Raw genomic sequence first — 18,808 nt, 5'->3', positions numbered from 1 at the left:
TTTAGTACTCTATTAATATACTATTAGAAAAATATAGGCGTACTAGTTAGGCTAAAAAGATAGATAAGCTACTTAAATAAACTAAAATAGGTGTAAAACGCTATCTTTACTTTATTACCTTTAGCTATATATAGCTTATAGAATATAGTATAAATATTAACTTTAGTAAACTAATAAGCCTCTAAAAGTATATATAGCGTCTTCTTAATTAAGAGTAGTAGATAGTAATCTATAACTATAATTTTATTAAAGCTATAGTAGTTAATATAAAAGTACTAACCTCTAGAGACTTTCTTTATAAAGAGAACTAGTAACTCTATAGAGAAGAAGCTAGTCTAGATCTACTTCTTATTAAGTAGGTCTATAAGCTATACGCGCAGCTTTAATAGCTAATTATATAATATTAGATATAAAAAACTCTATAGCGCGTCTTACTTATAACTATATATATTTATAGATAAGTTAATATAATAATTAAAGTAGCTCTAATAGAAAAGTAGCTTACTAGCCTTATTCTTATTAAAGAGATTACAAAACTTAGCTAATTTAGATAGTAATTTACTTAGCTTAGACTCTGCAAAGAGCTAAATACTACCTAATAAAAGGTATAACTATTATAGAGTATAGATAAGAGTATAGATACTTATAATAAGAATTATACCTCTATACCTAAAAATGCGCGCTCTATAGCCTACTACTTTAGCTACTTTCTTTATACTAATTATTATAATTCTTAACTACGCTAGAGCCTAACTATACTTATATACTACTATTCTACTAGTCTAACCTATAGTAAGAAGACTTTATAGAATATTAAGTATAATACTCTTATAGCGTATTTATAGCTTACCTAAAATAATATTATAATATAGGTTTAGAACTATATAGATAATAAAGTAAGTTAGCTAACTATTAATATTATATTCTACTATAACTAACTATAAAATAATAGAGTTCTATAAAAGACCTACTACCTAACGTAGTAACTATAGAGTTAACTTAAGAAATTAAGTACTTACTTTTTTAGTAACTACCTTATTTATTATATAGAAGTACTTATACTCTAAGTTAACTAATACCTATATCTACTTAGCGCTCTCTAAGAATAAGAATACTAAAAAGAGGCTTTTATCTATAGACTAGCTAATATTAACTAAGTAAGTATTAAGGCCTTATATTAGTAACTTCTCTAATAGTACTACTATAGTCTACCTCTAAGCTAGACTCTCTCTAGAGGTAGCTAGTTTTCTAAATATACTCTCTCTTTATCTAAACTAACTAATTATATAGTAATAAAACGTATTATAGCTATATTAGAGTATACTCTTATATAGTAGCCTACGCAACTATACTATATATAAATACTTACTACTTTATACTTATTAAATATATTTATAGAAATCTAGTTCTTTTAGTTAGAAGCTAAACCTCTATAAAAGCCTCTAAATATAGTATCTACTACCTCTACGTTTACTATATAAATATTACTATTATAGTTCTACCTCTAGAGCGCTATAAATATAAAGTAAAAAGACTAAGACTTTTAAGTAGACTCTATCTCTACTATCTTAAAGTCTATAGTAATAGCTTTATATATAAGAACTACTTTATTATAGTTAGTATATAAAATACTCTAATTTATAGAGATCTCTCTTATATAGTTATTTAAAGCGTTATAAAGCTATTCTAGCTTATACTTACTAGCTTAATAAAGCCTACTTATCTACGCTAGAGTCTAGCTAAAGATAATAAAAAATTCTATAAAGAACTATTACCTTCTCTAGCGTAGATAATCTAGGTAAACTAGAGCTTACTTCTTACTATATACATTACTATAGTAAAATAATAAGTATTTAAGAAACTCTAGTAGGTTCTAGTTACTATACCTATCTATCTTAAAATATAAAGTAACTTACTACTAGACTATAGAAAATAGTTTAGTATTAATAAATATAAACTATAACTTTCTATTTCTAAGAAACTTCTAGTCTATTACTAGCTTATATTTAATTATTACCTTCTAGACCTAAAAGTATACTTTATTACCTCTAAAGCGCTTCTCTATCTAAAAAGGCCTGCGCTTATCTATATATATAGGTAGAGAAGAAGAAAGAAATAAAGAGTTTACACTAGCGCTAAAGCTACTAATAGACGCTTTTATAGTAGAAGTAGTACTTCTTTTCTATAGCGTATTATTAAAAGAGAGCGTAGTAGAAATTTATATACTTAAGGCCTTAAGGCACTAAGTAAGGTATTTATTTTAAGCTTAGAGTATTTAAAATAAGGCGTAGTTTTCTATATAGTCTTAGGCTATTTAGTATAGTTAGCTTAGAATTACTTATAAAGTAGTATTTTTAGCTATTTTTATTTCTTAAGCTTAGCTAGTCTATTTCTAAACTTATATATAGTGCGTAAAGAAGAAGCCTTATAAATATTATAGACTAGCCTTAGAGTTAAAATATACTAAGTATTAATAGAATATTATAAAGCTTAGAGCTTAAGAGACTATATATAGAATCTAGAGGTTTATATAGTAAGTCTAGACGTTACCTATACTTTCTCTATTCTAGTCTAGACTTAGGTAAAGTCTAAGACTATTATATAGCCTTAAATAGCTTACTCTTAATTATAAATAGTAACTCTATAAAAGTCTTAACTTTAGCTTCTAAGCGCTTAACCTTCTTCTCTAGAGTATTTATAACTTTCTTCTTTTAGACTAGATTAAATAAGTCTAGACTAGAATAGATAGAGATATACTTACTTACTTAAATAAAGTCTTAGAAGTACTATTACTTCTATAGCTAAGCTTAGACTTCTAAGTAATACTAAGAACTCTAGTATTAAAGAAGATATACTTACTAGAGTAAAGTAGAGTCTACTTATTATTAATATACTAAATAGTATTTTTATCTAGATTAATATAGATAGATATAGATAGGTCTAGATTACTTATATTATAAACTTAGTAGCTTAGGCCTTAACTAACTTTTTTAGAGCTACTTTATTATTCTTAGAAGTATCTAAAATATTATAAACTATAGTGTTTAAGGCTACTTTAGAATATATTATATAAATCTTAGTCTAGATTACTAGAATTATAAAGATAGAGTACTTAGAAAGCTAGATAGACCTAGATTAGTCTAGATTATACTAGTGTAGTACTATATACCTAAAAGTAATCTTAGCTAACTAAATTATAGTTATAGTAGTATAGAAAAGTCTTAGCCTTCTTCTTATTAATTTTATAAGCTAGTATAACTACTATTCTACTCTATAAAGTTTAGATTAGTATAAAATAGTTTAGATAGCTCTAAAAAGAAATACTAATCTATATTTTATAGTTTTTATCTCTTAGATAGTAGTAAGACGCTAAAAAAGATAGATAACTATTTTTAATAGTAGTATATAGAGTATTACTATATTAAATATAGCTATTAGAGTTAAACTTAGTAGTAGTATAAGCAGCCTTTAGACTCTAGGTCTAGAGGTCTTATATTATAGCTAGATTAATATAGATTAAACTAAGTTAAGAAACGCTAAACTAAATTAGTATTAAATACTACTAGTTATTACTAAGAAGCTCTAAATAGTATAAGAAGAGTATAAATAGTGTAAAAAAATACTAAATTACGCTAAATTATATTAATTAATAGGCTTCTATTTTTATTAGTAAAAGAAAGAAAAAAGTAGAGCTAAGCTACGCTAGGCTAACCTAAATCTACTCTAATCTAAAGTAGTCTAGACTAATCTTAATATATAGAGAATTTAGAAATACTTACTAAATAATAAATAGAAGTAAAAAGTCTAGGTAGGTAGTTTAAAAAGAGATTCTTTAATATTAATATATAGGCTATATTTTAGCTAGAGCTTAGCACTTATATAATTCTCTAAATTTTTTTAATCTTCTATCTTATATAGAATACACTTCTAAAGAAAAGAAAAACTTTATTATAGCTACTTAGCTATAGACTACTCTAGATTTCTTTAGACTTTTTTAGACTATACTAGCCTACGTAAGCGTAGGCTCTACTAGCGTAGGTACTTAAAGAGCTTTTTTATAAGTAGTAGCTCTACTTAGATTATCTAGTAGAGGTTTACATTTATATAATTCTGTATTAATCTATCTTACTTTTATAATAGTACTTAAAAGTATTTTCTATAAAAGCTTTTACTTTATAGAAACTACTATAAGTAAGTTTATCTTACTAGTACTAAGTTTTTTCTTTTTTATTATTATCTTTTTTTTTTAATATATTTATATAGAATATAAAAGAGTATTACTTTATTCTTAGCTAACTTTATAGTATATTATAGTATTAGTATTAAAGATATAGCTAATATATTAGAATTAATAATTACTAAAAAAACTTTTTTAACTACTAAGAAGGCTGCTATAAATAGCTTTCTTTAATAACTTTAGATACTTAGCTTTATACTATTACTAGTAGAATAAAAATTTTTTAGTATAAATATTAACTTTATAAATAAGCTATAAAAGAAATAATTTAACGCTATACTAGTAAGCTACTATATAAAGCTTACTAACTTTAAAGTTTAGAGAGTTATAGAATAGCTAGCTAGAGTAAATAAAATATATTATAAAATATATAATTATATAAGTAATAATAGCTGTAGGTAAAATATAAGAGCTATAGTTACAATGTTTTATATAATATTTCTAAACAAATTCTTAGCGGCTACGACTGTTAATTTACTTCTGCATACTAGTATAATATAGAGCGGATTATGCGTGTATCTTACGACTAGGTTATATACTTACAAAAGCAAGAGTTAGAGGCTTACTATATGTTAACATAAAACGCGTGCATCACGCTTAACCTGCATTAGATACAAAGCATAGACACGGCGTATTAGATTAACACTGTCGGTGGTAAAGAGATTATAGAGGATAATTATACTAGCAGAAGTAACATAAATACAGTAGGAAGGAAGTATCTGTACAGTAGCAAACGACACGGAACGTTCAAAGACTACTTAGCTAATGTAATTAGTATTGCCTTTATTATCCCGAGTAGCTCTCTTCTTCAACACACTGCTTAAAGCAGTAGAATCAACAAAAAAAGAGTAGGTAATTATCCTCCGCTTCGTCAGTACAAGCCCCCAGCGTAGCTCGCACCTAGGCTCTCGTGAGACCTCCCTTCGTACATCTCCGCCGTTGTATTGGCCCGGGGATCGGGTAATCTATTAGGGGGTTATGTGTTCGCGAAAGCAAGAGTTGGGGGCTTACTATATGTCAACATGCGCATCGGAGCGCGTTGGGATGCGCCGTTCGATCGTCAGCAAGAGCCCCAACACGCTCTCGCCTAGGTCTCGAGACCTTCGTGTGGTACCGTCACTCACGTCCGTCTCGCGGTTATTGAACGTCCTCGCCCAGTTGGGTGCTCAAGGTCCAGCCCAAGGAACATAGTTCCAAGAACTCTTGCGCGAGATGAGCGGCCAAGCGCACGTTTCTTCCGTTCGGTCCGTGGCTACCCATAACACCCGCACGAGGAGCCCGCTCTCACAGATGACGAAAAGAACCCGTCATACAGCGTAGCGGGCCCTTTGTACACATGGTATGACCATCAGGTCTGGGGGCAGCATGATGGGCCTCGTAGGACGGTCGACTTACATCGTAAACGCAGCGATCCATCCTGGTGAGTGAAGGTTTAGGAGGTAAAAATGTAAAGAAGAGTACGGAAGAGAGGTGGTAAGGTGAGAGAAGAGAAGCGGTAAGGTGAGAGAAAGTAAGTGGAAAGGTGAGGGAAGGGTGAGAGAACTCCTGGTCTTATTGCTGCCTGCCGGACCCCGGCGGCCGTGTCGGCTCGTGCTTCACGTCCGTCGATTGTTGCGAGCGCGTCTCTCACTCTCACGTGAAGGTGACCAAGACGCACAGACCTATCGATCTTCCCTACTCTGGATGTCACGTTCGACGTTCTTCAAGCTACTGACACCGAGATCGCGCTTCGCAACTTTTGTTGAACACCCGCCATGGCTCGCGATTACCATCAGACGAAGAAGGCCAACAAGCGGCGCAGATCTCCTTCACCAAGCACCGACGACAAGAAGAAGCAGGAGCAGAAGCGAGCGGCGGAATCCACATCGACAGAGCGACAAGACACCCGCAAGGTTGCAGAAAGCGCCTCGAACAAGCATGCCGCCCCTAGGACCAGCGCAAGACGCAAGACGGTGAGGGATAAGACGACTTGCAGCGCGGCTCGCGCCAGCAAAGAATTGGCTGCCGCTACGGTAACTACGCAATACACGACCGCCGTAGATCTTCCCGATGAACTGAGATTGATGGTACTTGCTTACGTGAGTATGCCTTAGTCTTCGCTCAAATTCAGTCGTAACGCGACTGTCGCGCCAGTAAAGTGTCGAAGCTGACTTGAGTAGTGCGAGAGGCAAAGCCAGATTCAATTCTCAATGACGTGCAAGGCCTGGCACGGAGTTGGGACAGAGGCCATATTTCGGGACTTCGACATGGTGATCGGCCGATTAATATCAAAGACAACTACGTCTCAATTCTTAAGAATGCTCGAACATCTACGGTTCACTAAGCATCTTAGCGTTACAGTACTGGAAACCGATCGTGGAACTGCTTTGTTCAGACTTCTGCTTGCACGCTTGGCGGAGCTCAGTCCGGTGTCGCTACGCTTTGTGGGTGCTCTAGACGGAGAGTCTTACACTCAGCTCCACAGTCTTCTCACCAGCGAAGAGCGGGGCAGGTTACTCAGATCCAAACTTCGCAACCTCGATCTCCCAATGCGTTCCGCCTGGGAAACTTTCTGGCGCGACCGGTACGAGCTTGGTACTTCTCCACATGACGGCGTCTTTAACCATTCGGCTATAATCACGTTCCAATCCCACAAGCAACTAGCGAGTCCTATGACAAGGGAGATCAGCGTTCTAGGATATCGCGATTCCAGACCGCACTTTGGCACGCCTTTTCATGCACCACGGAACATCATAAGGACGATGGGTATAAAGACCCGATGTATCGACAAGCTGGAGGTATTGGGCCGTGACAACCCAACGCGAGACAATCAGTCCTTTCAATTGCAGAACCCCTTCCGCAACTTCAGCCTTCTCGTCAGGTCTAACCCGTTGTTTTGGCTCGGAGAGCTGAGCCTCGTTGGCCTGAACCTCCAACAACTACCGCCTGCTATGTACACCTCATTCAACATCACTTCCCTTCGCGTCCCCCAGCTCAAGCAATCCATCTACCTAGAGAAGGTCTTCGAGTATCTGATGAGCTCAAAGGAACCGCTTCTTCTGCACACGCTCAAGATCTCCATACACAGCTATAAAGAATCTCTCAAGCCAGATGAGGCATTCGGTTTCGCGGCCTTCTGCAGGTCATTCTCAACTTTGAAGACAGTCGAAGTGGAGATTTGTGCAGATTGGCAAACGAATCTTGATGCGCACATTCTCAGCTCACACAGCAACCTTGAAGTATGTATATTGAGTCTCGGTGTACCCTCACTCAACATGGCGACGCTTCAGGTACTTCGCGCAAACCACAAGAGCCTCAAAGTACTCGGTTTCCGATGTCAACAGATCGCACTTTCGTTGGACCATGGTCGCTTCTTTCAAGAAGCTAAGAAGAGAATACGCGGCCTCGCTGCCGAATTGTCGCTATTCGAGAAGCTGGAGGAGTGGCAGTTGATCTGCCAACCTGTTCACACTGATCCCTCTCCTGTCACCCTAGTCAGTTGCAGGACCATCGCGATGGAGATCTATCAGAAAGTCGTCGCTGTTTACGGCACACGTCCATGCACCATCAACACCATCTCGATCTTTGCTCGAGATATTTACTATACTCCAGATGAAGTTCATGCTGGAAAAATACCCGACATGCGCAGGTTTCAATTCTGGGATGTCGTAGCATAGGCTGGGGATGATTCATGTTGAAGGAAGTCACGAAGACTGTGAACGGAGAGCAACATGAAAGTTTTGAGTATCGCATTGGGCTGGCGTTTGTGAAGCGGAGATATGTGCAGGACCTTCTGGAAGTGCTGCAGGTAGATGGAATAGCAGGGTATACATGGACGTTGAGGATGACAGGTAGTATGTCAGATATAGAAATCACACATTGCACATACATGTCTTAGCGCCTGAGTCATGGTTCCCCACCAGATCAGATGGAGTGGCCCGCAGCTGTAGGGTGTCAAGTCGCACACGAGTACGAACCTTGATCGACGCCCTGGATGGGTGGACATTGAGCTCGAATGGGAAGTTCGTGTCGTGGGCGCTTTATCTTTGTGTAGTGAGTGTGATCCGAAGCGCTAACCTCTATGTCCCCTGCTTCTTATTTGTCCAAAGTAGAGATAGAGGAGGTAACAATGCGTGGCCTGAGATGCGCGACATCCATGTCGATGTCCCCAGCTTCTGATGCATTCAAAGTAGGAGTGGAGGGGGTAACAATACATGGCCTGAGAGGCGCGATGTCCGTGTCCATGTCCCCATGTTCTTGTCTTTGCGAAGTAGAAGTGGAGGGGGTGACGATGCATGGCCTGAGAGGCGCGATGTCCATGCCATCTACATCTCCGTCGTTCTTCTGATCCTCGTGGTCCTCTTCCTTCTCTTAGTCCTCTCCTTCCTCTACCGGGTTCCTGTGACCACCGCAGCTCGCCATATCGCTGGCGTCGAGATCTGTACGGGTGCCGGCCGCTGCGCATTCTCGAGCAGACCCCAAAGCGGTCCTCTCTTTGAATGGAGTCGCATAGGGTGTTGCGAACTCGTTGCCACTCCCCCTGCTTGTCGAGCATGTTGTTGGAATGTATGTAGGGTCTGGTTCTCCGACGTGTTCGTAGTCGACGAGCAGACTAGTCAGATAGGGGCCTGTATCTGCGCACGATACTCCCTGTGACTCTCTTGTCCGGCCCTGTTGTGGGAGACATGGCAGAAAAGAAGAGACTTCATGTTGGTGCTGCGGGAGTGGGAGAGGCCTGTTGGACATTCCTTGGAGACGAGAGGACTGCAAAGGACCCATGATGTGATGACTGGGTCCCTTCCGGAAACGATCCGTAGTCCGAAGACAAAATGGCTTTGGCGAATTTTGGGTCTGGAAACGGCGGAGGCATTAGGTCATTTCGACATAATGGCGTGGACGGTGGAACGACAGAGGAGGCGCCTTGAGAAGATGTCTGGATCTGGATCGGGTCGCTCTTGTGTCCAGTCTCCCTCCTCTTCGCGTTGACGTCTCTTCCGGGGTAGGGCGTAGAAGCGCCTTGGGACGCGAGGTCTGGATGTGGATCGGGTCGCTCCTGTGTCCAGTCTCTCTCCTCTTCGCGTTGACGTCTCTTCTGGGGTAGGGCGTAGACGAGTATACTCTGGCACGTTTGCAGCTGGTGTCTTCCACCTGCGCGACTTCAGCATCTTCTAATATTCTCTTTTGGCTCATACTGCTGCGCCGATGATGATGTTGTTCTCGATAAAGGACTAGAGTGGATGCCGAAGCAGAGTCTGTAATGCCGTAGTGCTGGTGGTGCTATACTGAGAGTCGTCCGAGGGGTGGGGTGGGGGTGGGGAAGACGCCGAGTCCCATCCCCTTGTCTATGATATCTAGTGACGATCCGTCCGCTCTACGAGGTTATCCTACGGTATGACTTTCCTCCTCGTCTAATTGCCCTGCGTTCTTACATGGCCAAACATCCTTCTTTGCATGGAAAAGGTGCGTGGCGATATTTGGTTGATCCGCCTCATTCCCTGACACTGCAGTGGTGCGAAGCAGCGCCGCGGGCGTTGCTCCACTTCTGAACTCCCTATGTCCCCATCCAACCAAGTCCCGCATCAGCCCGTTGCCCAGTTTCAAGCTGGGATCACCATGGGTGTCCATCCCCTGGCCTGTACAAACTAATACGCCATATCGTCCCAACGTCTAGCCCTAGTTTATACCCATTTTGGTTATACCATAACTACAGCGCCCGCAATGTGCCCTTTCTTCGCTCCTAACCCATCGTCGTCGAGTTTCGCACTGGCGGTAGCCGGCTAACCGCGTCATCCGCCACGCATGAGTTTCTCCTGGTGCAGGACGGTACCGCCATACCTCCTCTCTTGGAGTACCTTTTCTATTCCTATAACATCAGCCCCATGCGCTAGAGCTTAACTATGTACTATTGTTGTTAAATTTCTTGATTATTATCATATTGTAGATAACTTGTCCATTAAAACCTAAACTTCTCGCATTATTAGCGCATTCAAAGGTTAAACTGTAGAGGTGAGCTGCAGTCTACATTAGTATCAGAACAGAAACTGGCAAAATTCCAACGTGATGTAGACTCTTGGCTGCTTACATCCATCACCCTCTAGACATGGATGTTCCTGAATGCGTTACTTCATATTCATACTTCTTTACTCGCCGGACCGATCAAGAGTCCATGTCCGCTCCCAATTTAATACCCACCGACACTGGATATACTACCTTTCCTTGCACCTTTTCCTCAATGTCCATCAATATCAGATCAATCGGTGCCATGTAACCGATGTTTGTTGTTTTGTTACCCCCTATAGCGAGGCCAACAATGCACGCCTGGTTGTCGTGACGTTCTTCATTAAGGAGGATGAGAGAACCTGAGTCCCCTGGGGATATAAAAGGGGCTCCGTCTCGCATCATAGATACTATGGAGTGGCAGAGTACCGGTTTGAAGGTGTCGGTCTTCCCACCTGTGTTGTTGATTTCCTTAGATGCATGTACGCTGGTGTTGAGTATGGACATTGCACGGTTGACGACTCCCCTTGTCCACCCTGAAGTCCTACCGATCTTGACGACCTCATAGCTTCTATCTTCTTGTATCGAACCCCATTCGGATATCTCCGAATCTGATGCAGAGTGCCGGTAATCAGTTGAACGCGGAGTCTTTGATACCGCCAAGCGAGGTGCGTCTATCGAGAATAGCGACCAGTCAATGTCCCACTCCAGGGCTGGGCCCTCGGTTGTATCGTTGATACTGCGGCTTTGTTCCGTCCAATTCTCATGCTGCTTCGCTGTGTACCTGGGATGAGGACGAGAGGATTTTGCTGAGCTTGCCCATGTTGTTCCTGCAACGTTGGATGCCTCTTCCACCCGCTTACGCTCTTTGCGCTCTTCTTCTCTTTCTTCTCGCCATTGCTGCCTTTTGGACCGATGGCTCTCGGATTCTAGAGCTTGATGCTTCGAACTTGCGTCGCGGAGATATCTGTTGTGTTTGTTGATTATGAGTTTGCGTCTTCGGACGTACCGGGTCTTGTCGCGATCTGATGGTACTACTACGGTGACCGAGCCGCAAGAAGCTTCCCTCAGATGAGGCGGTTGCACTGGCTTCTCGTCACCTCCCCATAGTACGTGGAAGTTAATTAGACCGACTTGGGTGGCGGGAGTAGGCAGTCCAGGGAATTCGATCTTCAGGAATCCACCGACGCTTCCTGATGCGCCTCCCTTCACTCCTACAGATGTACCAGGGTAGATGTCGGTAGAGAAATGCGAGGGACGGCAGATTTCTTCGTCTTCCGACTCATTCGCGATACCCTTGGGTTTCTTCAGTTCCTTGCTTGCGAAGTCCGCCTCTTCCTCTACCTCGGTTGAAATATCCGACATCTCCGCCTCTTCGGTATCTCCCACAGCATCCGCCAGATCGATCCTACTGCGCTGTCCGTACAGGAGCTCTACCTCCAGCTTGTAGTCAAAGAGAACGCTGATTCTCGCTATAATCTGGTCCCACACATCTGCGTCTGCGTCTGATGCCGTGATGACGATAGTAGGTTTTAGACCGTCGGTGGATTTTCCAAGGTTAACACAGTCAAGGCTCAGCCACTTCCTATTCGCGATCGTACGGAGAAGGGTTCGTCTCTTGCTCGCCCAATAACGCGCTATCTCTGCCGCCGTCGGTCCTTGTAATGGTGCGACTGTGAAGCTCTCGCCGACCACTCGGTCGATAGCTTCGATCGAAGCGTCTATGTTGTTGGATAGTATATACTGAGCGATTTCTTGGACTGCAGAGGCGCAGTGCTCGTACTGGCGCGGCTCTCCGAGATCCGTATAGAATACGATCGTTGGGTGGGAGGTGGCCAGTTCTGTAGGCCTTGTCCGCGCGACGTATCGAACAGGACCGAGAGTGCTGACGCTATGAGTGCCTAAGATTTTGTTGATCGCGGGTTGGTGGGCGACCAAGTGTTTGGTGGTCGTTGGCAGACTTTGCAGTGGCAGGCTTCGCAGCCTGGGCCAACCGAGTCGCCAGGCGCATCTTGTATCAATCTTTGGCTCCATGATCGGTATATCTCCTGCAGAAGCAAAAGGTGAATGTAGAGAGAGACGTGCAGTCTCTATTAAGAAAGAGGGCGCACTGTGTGCAGTGTTCTCAGATCGTGAACGTTTGTGGGAGGAGAAAGCACGGTCGGTGAACGGGCGTTTGGAAGACATTATTGAATGAATGTTCTTCGTTGGTGTGGCTACTGATTCGCTGGATGTAAGCGGTAATCCGTCGTACCCTGGTTGACGTTCACAATTTGTCTAAACCCAGCGCAGGATCTATGACGTCACCCACGCTCAGAACAGCGCTAAACCGCAAGGGTCTCTCTCCACTAACTTGAAGACTCCAACCTACCTACAACTCTCCGTATTCAAGTACCACATATCCCAATGCTTAGGATGTTTGTGCTCGCACCAGATCTTCAGCTCCCCGGCTACTGCAGTCTTTAGTCGTCTAACTGCTGCAGCGCGCAGGCATTGCAGGCATTGCAGGCATCGCAGGCATCGCAAGCATCGCGCTCGTTGCTGTGGCCAATTTGGCTTAACTTGCGCGCTGCAGCACGATGTATTGCATTACAACAATCAGGTAAACAAGAAAGAAGCTCTCTTTGCTAGCTGTCGTCCTTGTGGCAGTTTTCATGGCGTTTAATAGACAACTAACACTGTAAAGGCATCCACTCGGGTCGCCAATGCACCCCCAGCATACCTACCTCACTGTGAAGCGGACTCTGTCTTGCTAAGCTCTACGGAACATGATGCCTCTGGTCTGCAGCCAGACAGACGCTCTCTACCTGGCACCATGTGGGTGAGATGGGATCCCATGCCCAGTACGGCTCGTCGTCCCCGAACGCGACTTCCTCCAACGCACCGCCCCGCAAATTTGCGCCTGCGCAGCTTCCTCGAACAGAAAGACATGGCGCACAATCAATTCCAAAATGCGGGGCCACAGCATATTGAGCGTGTTTTCGCTGCGCTTTCGTTGCCCTTCTGCTCTTCTCTTCCACGTTGTCTTTGTCCAGTCCTGGCTTTGCCCACTCCATTCAGCCCAGCATGCCTCATTACCAGAGCCGACGAGAGCGCATTGAGATTGAGGCCATGAATCGGATCTCACGAGAGCCGGACTACCAACCCTTCCTGAGGGAGGAGGTAAACGCCGCCAACAAGTTCAGAGCCACGCGGGCCTACCAGACACACAGAGAAGCATACGACAAGAAGAACAGCACACCCGCTGCCTCTACGTCCAAGCCTGATGAGACTACGCCAGCTCAGCATGAAGCGGGTGACGGAAAGAGTCCCCTAGCATCCAAGACACCGCCCGCCTCTACGTCGAAGCCTGGTGAGACTCCGACAACTGAGCATAAAGCCGGCGACGGAAAGAACCCCCTAGCACCCAAGACACCGCCCCCCTCTACGCCGAAGGCTAGTAAGACTACGCCAGCTCAGCACGAAGCTGGTGACGGAAAGAACCCCCTAGCACCCAAGACACCGCCCCCCTCTACGCCGAAGGCTAGTAAGACTCCGACAACGGAGCATAAAGCCGGCAACGGACAGGAACCCCCAGCAGAATTCGATGCAAGAAAGTCGCCGATCACCACCACCGCGATCATCACCACCGCAGCGCCCATGTCAACTGCAGCCAAAATCTCACCCGCAGCGCCCATACCAACGGCAGCTAATACCTCAACCGCAGCGCCTACTCTTACAGCAGCATTCAACGCCACAGCCATCCCCATCACAGCCGCCATCCCCATCACAACCGCGACGCCTATCACGACCGCGACGCCCACTCCTACAGCGCCTATACCAACCGCAGCTAATACATCAACCGCAGCGCCTACTCTTACAGCAGCATTAGATGCCACAGCCATCCCCATCACAGCTGCCACCTCTATCACAACCGCCACCCCCATTACATCTGCGACGCCCATCACATCCGCAATACATACTCCTACCGCAGCATGTACTGCTACTGCCACCCCTATCACAACCGCCACCCCTATTACAACCGCGACGTCCATCGCAACCGCGACGCCCGCTCCCACGGCAGCATCTACTGCCACTGCCACCCCCATTGGAACACTCGGCATACAGGACGACTGGTCTCCTCCTCCGGACAACGGCGACCACGAAGATTATGGCGTCGCCATCCCGTTCAGTCAGAGTAGCGCGCAGCCCCCAGAGCCTAAGTCTCGGAAAAGGGTTAAGCTGACTGTCGACCTGTCGCAGCCACCAAGCAAGTCGGACATTGAGGCAATGCAGCTTACCAAGGCAACAGATTTGGACCGCGCATCCGCCTACATTCTGGAACTGACTGCCAGTATGAAGACGTGTCCACGCGCCGGAATGCTGCGCGACATCGTCCTCATCGCGATGAAGCTATACGAAGAGTCCGATGGGACTATCCTCTTGAAATTCATCCAACTACAGCCATGGCTAGTGAGCGTCAGCACAATTATCGAGGTTTCCAGTTCCAGCGCTTGGCTTTCCGCAACTACCGTTGACTTCCTCGTGGAAAACGGCGGGAGTCGAGACGAGGTACGTCTTGATTATGCGAAGTGCATGTGCGATACATACTAACTTCACTCTGCAGTTTTCTTCTGACCTGGTGTACATCGCCACAGCTCAACCAATCTACATGGCAAGCATTGGGATGTCGACTAACACTGAGAGACGCCCGGACATCGCCGCGGTCATTCGACAAGCTCTACCACCCGATTTCGTCATCCCCGAACTGGACACGGCAATGTCGTTTGTCTTCGCTTGGAACCCCAACAACGACCATTGGCTTGTAGTACAGGCGATGGGAAAACTAGTGGGCAAAGGAACAATACGCATCTACGACACATGTCGCCGACTCCGAACCGCGCGCAAGTACCAGACGGAGCTCAGGCAGTTTCTTGAGCTGGTGGCGCTCACCCACCCAGCCTCCCGGTTTGCAAAGGTCCAGTGGAAGTCGGCGGCGTTTATTTACAAGGACACTGTCGTCCAACAACACGCGAATGACTGTGGGGTATATACAGCATGGAACATGAGGATGATACTCGCCAAGGAGCAGCCCGCGAAGTCGGCCTTGGACGCCAAAGGTCTTGCTGTGGCACTACGTAATTTGATTTTATCGATCTAGTGTTGCAAGCAACAGTATATATATATAGGAACAAGTATAAGTGCAAGGCCTCTGCAGCCTACTTATAATTAGGTAAGTTAAATTTTATAGAGCTTAGCGCGCTAAGCCTCTAGCTAATATTTTAATATTTTTAATTTTTTACTAAAAATTACTTTAGTACTATAATTTATTAATATAACGCCTATTTATAGGTGTTTATTAAGTATAAAGTTAGTACTAAAAGTGTATAAGTATATACTAGGCGTAATAAATAAAAGTTTCTAAAAGTATTTTTTTATTTTCTAACACCTACTTTACTTACTATATTAGTAAGTACTTCTTTATCTTTACTACTACTATATATTACTAACTAAATAAATATTTATATACTTTAATAGCTATAAAACTTTTTTTTTAAGTTAAATTTTTAAAGACTTTAATTTATTTACTTTTACTCTTCTTTTTAATAATAAAATACTCTTTTTATAGCTATAAAATAAAATTAAAAAGCTTTATAGCTATAATATTAGTAGTAACTTAGCTTAAAAGTTTATAGAAAATATTACTAGTATTAAATAAAGTATAAGTACTAATAAAGTTATAGCTTAAGTTAATATTAAGAAAGCTTATATTATTTTATAAACTAGCTAGCTTATTTTTAAATAAGTTTTTTTTTTTTTTACTAAAGTAATAATAGAAAAAGTATATTAAAAAAAGTTATTAAGTATTAAGTTAATACTCTTACTAAGTTTTAATAAAAATAAAGTATAAAAAAAATTATAAGTAAAAGAAATATAAACTTTATAAAAAAGCTATTTAGAGAAGAGAATAAAGCTTAGATAACTAAAGTACTATATTAGTATACTTAAGTTATAAGTAAAAATAGGTAAATAGTATATATTACGATAAAATAAGTAAAAGAATATTAGTAATAGTATTATTAGTTAATTAAAACTGTTAAATAAGTGTTAATTTGTTCTCTAGGGTTCCCCTCAACTAGGCGACGTGCTGTAGCACTACAACAGAAGTTCTTAACCGAAGCGCATAGCATCATCACCAGCGGTGGTCTAGCCTACCGCTGCAGACAGGAAGTCCTACAGGTGTACATCAAGAGTTCAGCAGGCGTCAAGAGCGATGCAGCAGAGGACAAGGGCAAGCCCTCGGGCGTTAAGAGCGATGGAAAGGGTGTTGAGGGTAAGAGTGTAGGTAACAGGAGTAAGGCTTCGGGCATTGAAAGCGATGGAACGGGCGTTGAGGGTAAGGCTTCGGGTATCGACAGCGATGGGACAGACCTTGATGGTAAGGGTGCGGGTAACACGAGGAAGTCAGCAGGCGACATCCCCATCAGCACAGCTGGTAGCATTCCCGCTGATGATCCGCCCAACATCAACAGCCTCATCAATGTCATGGGCGAGGACGCAACGGATGAAGGCGATGACTTGAATTACGACACGGACAGCAGCGACGGTTTTGCCGAGGATGCGTTCTCTGCACAGAAAACCGAAGATCTGGCATGGTACGACCATCATGATAAGATAATCAAGCTCAACTCAGGCAGAATCACCAAACCTATGGCTTCGGTAATGATTCTCGGAAACAGACAGCATGGCATGCCTAATCTCCGATTCTGGCGAAGGCTGAGACGGCGCGCCTCTGTGAGAGGATTCACACGCTGGTCGCAAATGACCAATTTCCGAATTTCACTCCTTGCCAGCGTCAAATCCGATGGTACAATCGTCCATGGGGAATTTGCCAAACGTTCTGAGCGCGATTTGCCCCTTTACTCACGTCTTCCAGCAGACCAAAACCAGCGCCCTCCACTCACCCAAAACCCGCTTCGCACATTTGTGAATGGGCAATCCCGCGACTGTTCTGCGAGTATCCTGCCGGCGGATCTTGAGGCATATTCTATTAAAGATAGCGATTCTCCCAGCGCCATCGCTGCCGAGGTGATTTTCGGGACAGACATTGACCTTTGCGACCCCACCACCGACATGACACGAATCTACGACGTCGTTTTCTCCTGCTTCCGACGGCTCCCAGAGCCAAAGGACAGCAATCTTGCCGACGCTCCCATCCTCCAAAACGATGACCACGGAGTGACAGCACGACTTCGCGCCCTGTACAACACTTGGGAGGCACAATTCAACAGCCTGGATACCCCCACGAGGAGATGGAGTCCGACGGTGCTCTCGTCATGACAGAGTCCCGGCCCGTATGGCTCAAACTCGTAACTGGCCATGTGTCATCTTCATTACCGCTTTTGGACCCCGAGGGTCACTCAGCCCGAGTGGCACCCTACTACGCGACACTGCGACACGTTATTCATAGCCTACAGGCCCTTGCTAATGGGCGCATCAGCGTCTTACTTCTGTTTCACGGCGTAGATGGAGCAACGATCAACAACGATTCATGGAGTCGCGACTTTGCGCAGGCTGTTCATACACAAGACTGGCGGAACATGCCGCACGCCTTATATAAGAAAAAACCTGAACAGGTCTGGGGGCTACATCAACATTAAAACACGCAAAGTAGGTGACCTAACGTCGATGTAGGCTCTAGGGTGTGTAGACTTTTCCTAGGTTGACGTGCGTATGTGATGAATACACAGGCCCTCTGTCAGTTTATACTAAACAGGTCTGCAGACTACATTAAGACAAAAACATGCAACGTGAGTGACCTGACGTCGATGTAGGCTCCAGGATGTTCAGGATTTTCCAAGGTTCACGTAGTTTCGTGGTTTGCCAACGAGGAGATGGACTAAACGTACTCCTAGCACTACCAAATTCTTCATTTCAGATCTACCGTTCAAGATCGGATTTCTTGCAACATATCTCGCATAAGCAACAACCTGAACAGGCCTGCAGCCTACATGAAGATAGTAACACTCAAAGCAGGCGAACTGAGGGCAATGTAGGCTCCAGAGTGTTCAGTTTTTCCCTGTCTGCTCCCAATTTGGCCCGCCTCACACGATGTATTGTACCGATAATATGAAGACGTCCATCGAGCACGCACACTGGACTGTTCATGATCTAGGTGGAGATGTAAAGTAGAATTGCAAACGGGCTGTCTCGGTTGTATTTTTCTATACCGATGCGAAATCAACATTTGGTTCGTCTCCGCGGATCACACTTGAGCGAATAGCAAGCAATAGACTGGGCCTCATACTTGGACTGCTAGCAAGAGGACGAGGAGAGCCGAGAGCCGTTCGCAAGATAGATACAGCTACAACAAGACCTAGTAAGCAGCGCGTAAGTTGAGACATCGATACTCGAGCGCAGAGTGAAGGCGATGGGTGAGAGTCGATCTTCCCAATGGTTGTGTATTGCATGATGGGACCAATGACAAAAAGGGTATAGCGTAGTCGACGATAGCCCAGAATGTGGGGGGCAGCGTGTCACATGCCACACCTTTGTCTCTGTTTGAGCCATGTGAATGCGTATTGGAGGTGTCGGCTGAGCCTAGGTGGTCTAGAG

At 43.6% G+C, this 18,808-nt stretch overlaps 3 protein-coding genes across 3 annotated transcripts; 2 read left to right on the top strand and 1 right to left on the bottom strand.

Annotated features, from left to right (window-relative positions):
• Positions 1–6,978: 6,978 nt before the first annotated feature.
• Positions 6,979–7,893, top strand: J4E93_003413 (uncharacterized protein; the record flags this gene model as incomplete). Its single annotated transcript, XM_049341350.1, has 1 exon — positions 6,979–7,893. One exon carries the CDS (start codon positions 6,979–6,981, stop codon positions 7,891–7,893), a length of 915 nt encoding a protein of 304 aa, XP_049200855.1.
• Positions 7,894–10,372: 2,479 nt separating this feature from the next.
• On the bottom strand, positions 10,373–12,247 carry J4E93_003412 (uncharacterized protein; the record flags this gene model as incomplete). Its single annotated transcript, XM_049341349.1, has 1 exon — positions 10,373–12,247. One exon carries the CDS (start codon positions 12,245–12,247, stop codon positions 10,373–10,375), a length of 1,875 nt encoding a protein of 624 aa, XP_049200854.1.
• Positions 12,248–13,279: 1,032 nt separating this feature from the next.
• J4E93_003411 (uncharacterized protein) lies at positions 13,280–17,533 on the top strand (the record flags this gene model as incomplete). The annotated part of the gene is made up of 3 exons (XM_049341348.1): positions 13,280–14,764; positions 14,820–15,330; positions 16,317–17,533. The coding sequence occupies 3 exons, from the start codon at positions 13,280–13,282 to the stop codon at positions 17,531–17,533; spliced, it is 3,213 nt and encodes a 1,070-aa protein (XP_049200853.1).
• Between the last annotated feature and the right edge of the window lie 1,275 nt (positions 17,534–18,808).

Source organism: Alternaria ventricosa (assembly GCF_023758065.1).
Source record: "Alternaria ventricosa strain BMP 2768 chromosome Unknown scaffold_5, whole genome shotgun sequence".
NCBI classification, from domain to species: Eukaryota; Fungi; Ascomycota; class Dothideomycetes; order Pleosporales; family Pleosporaceae; genus Alternaria; species Alternaria ventricosa.
This window is presented reverse-complemented; position numbering and strand designations above follow the sequence as displayed.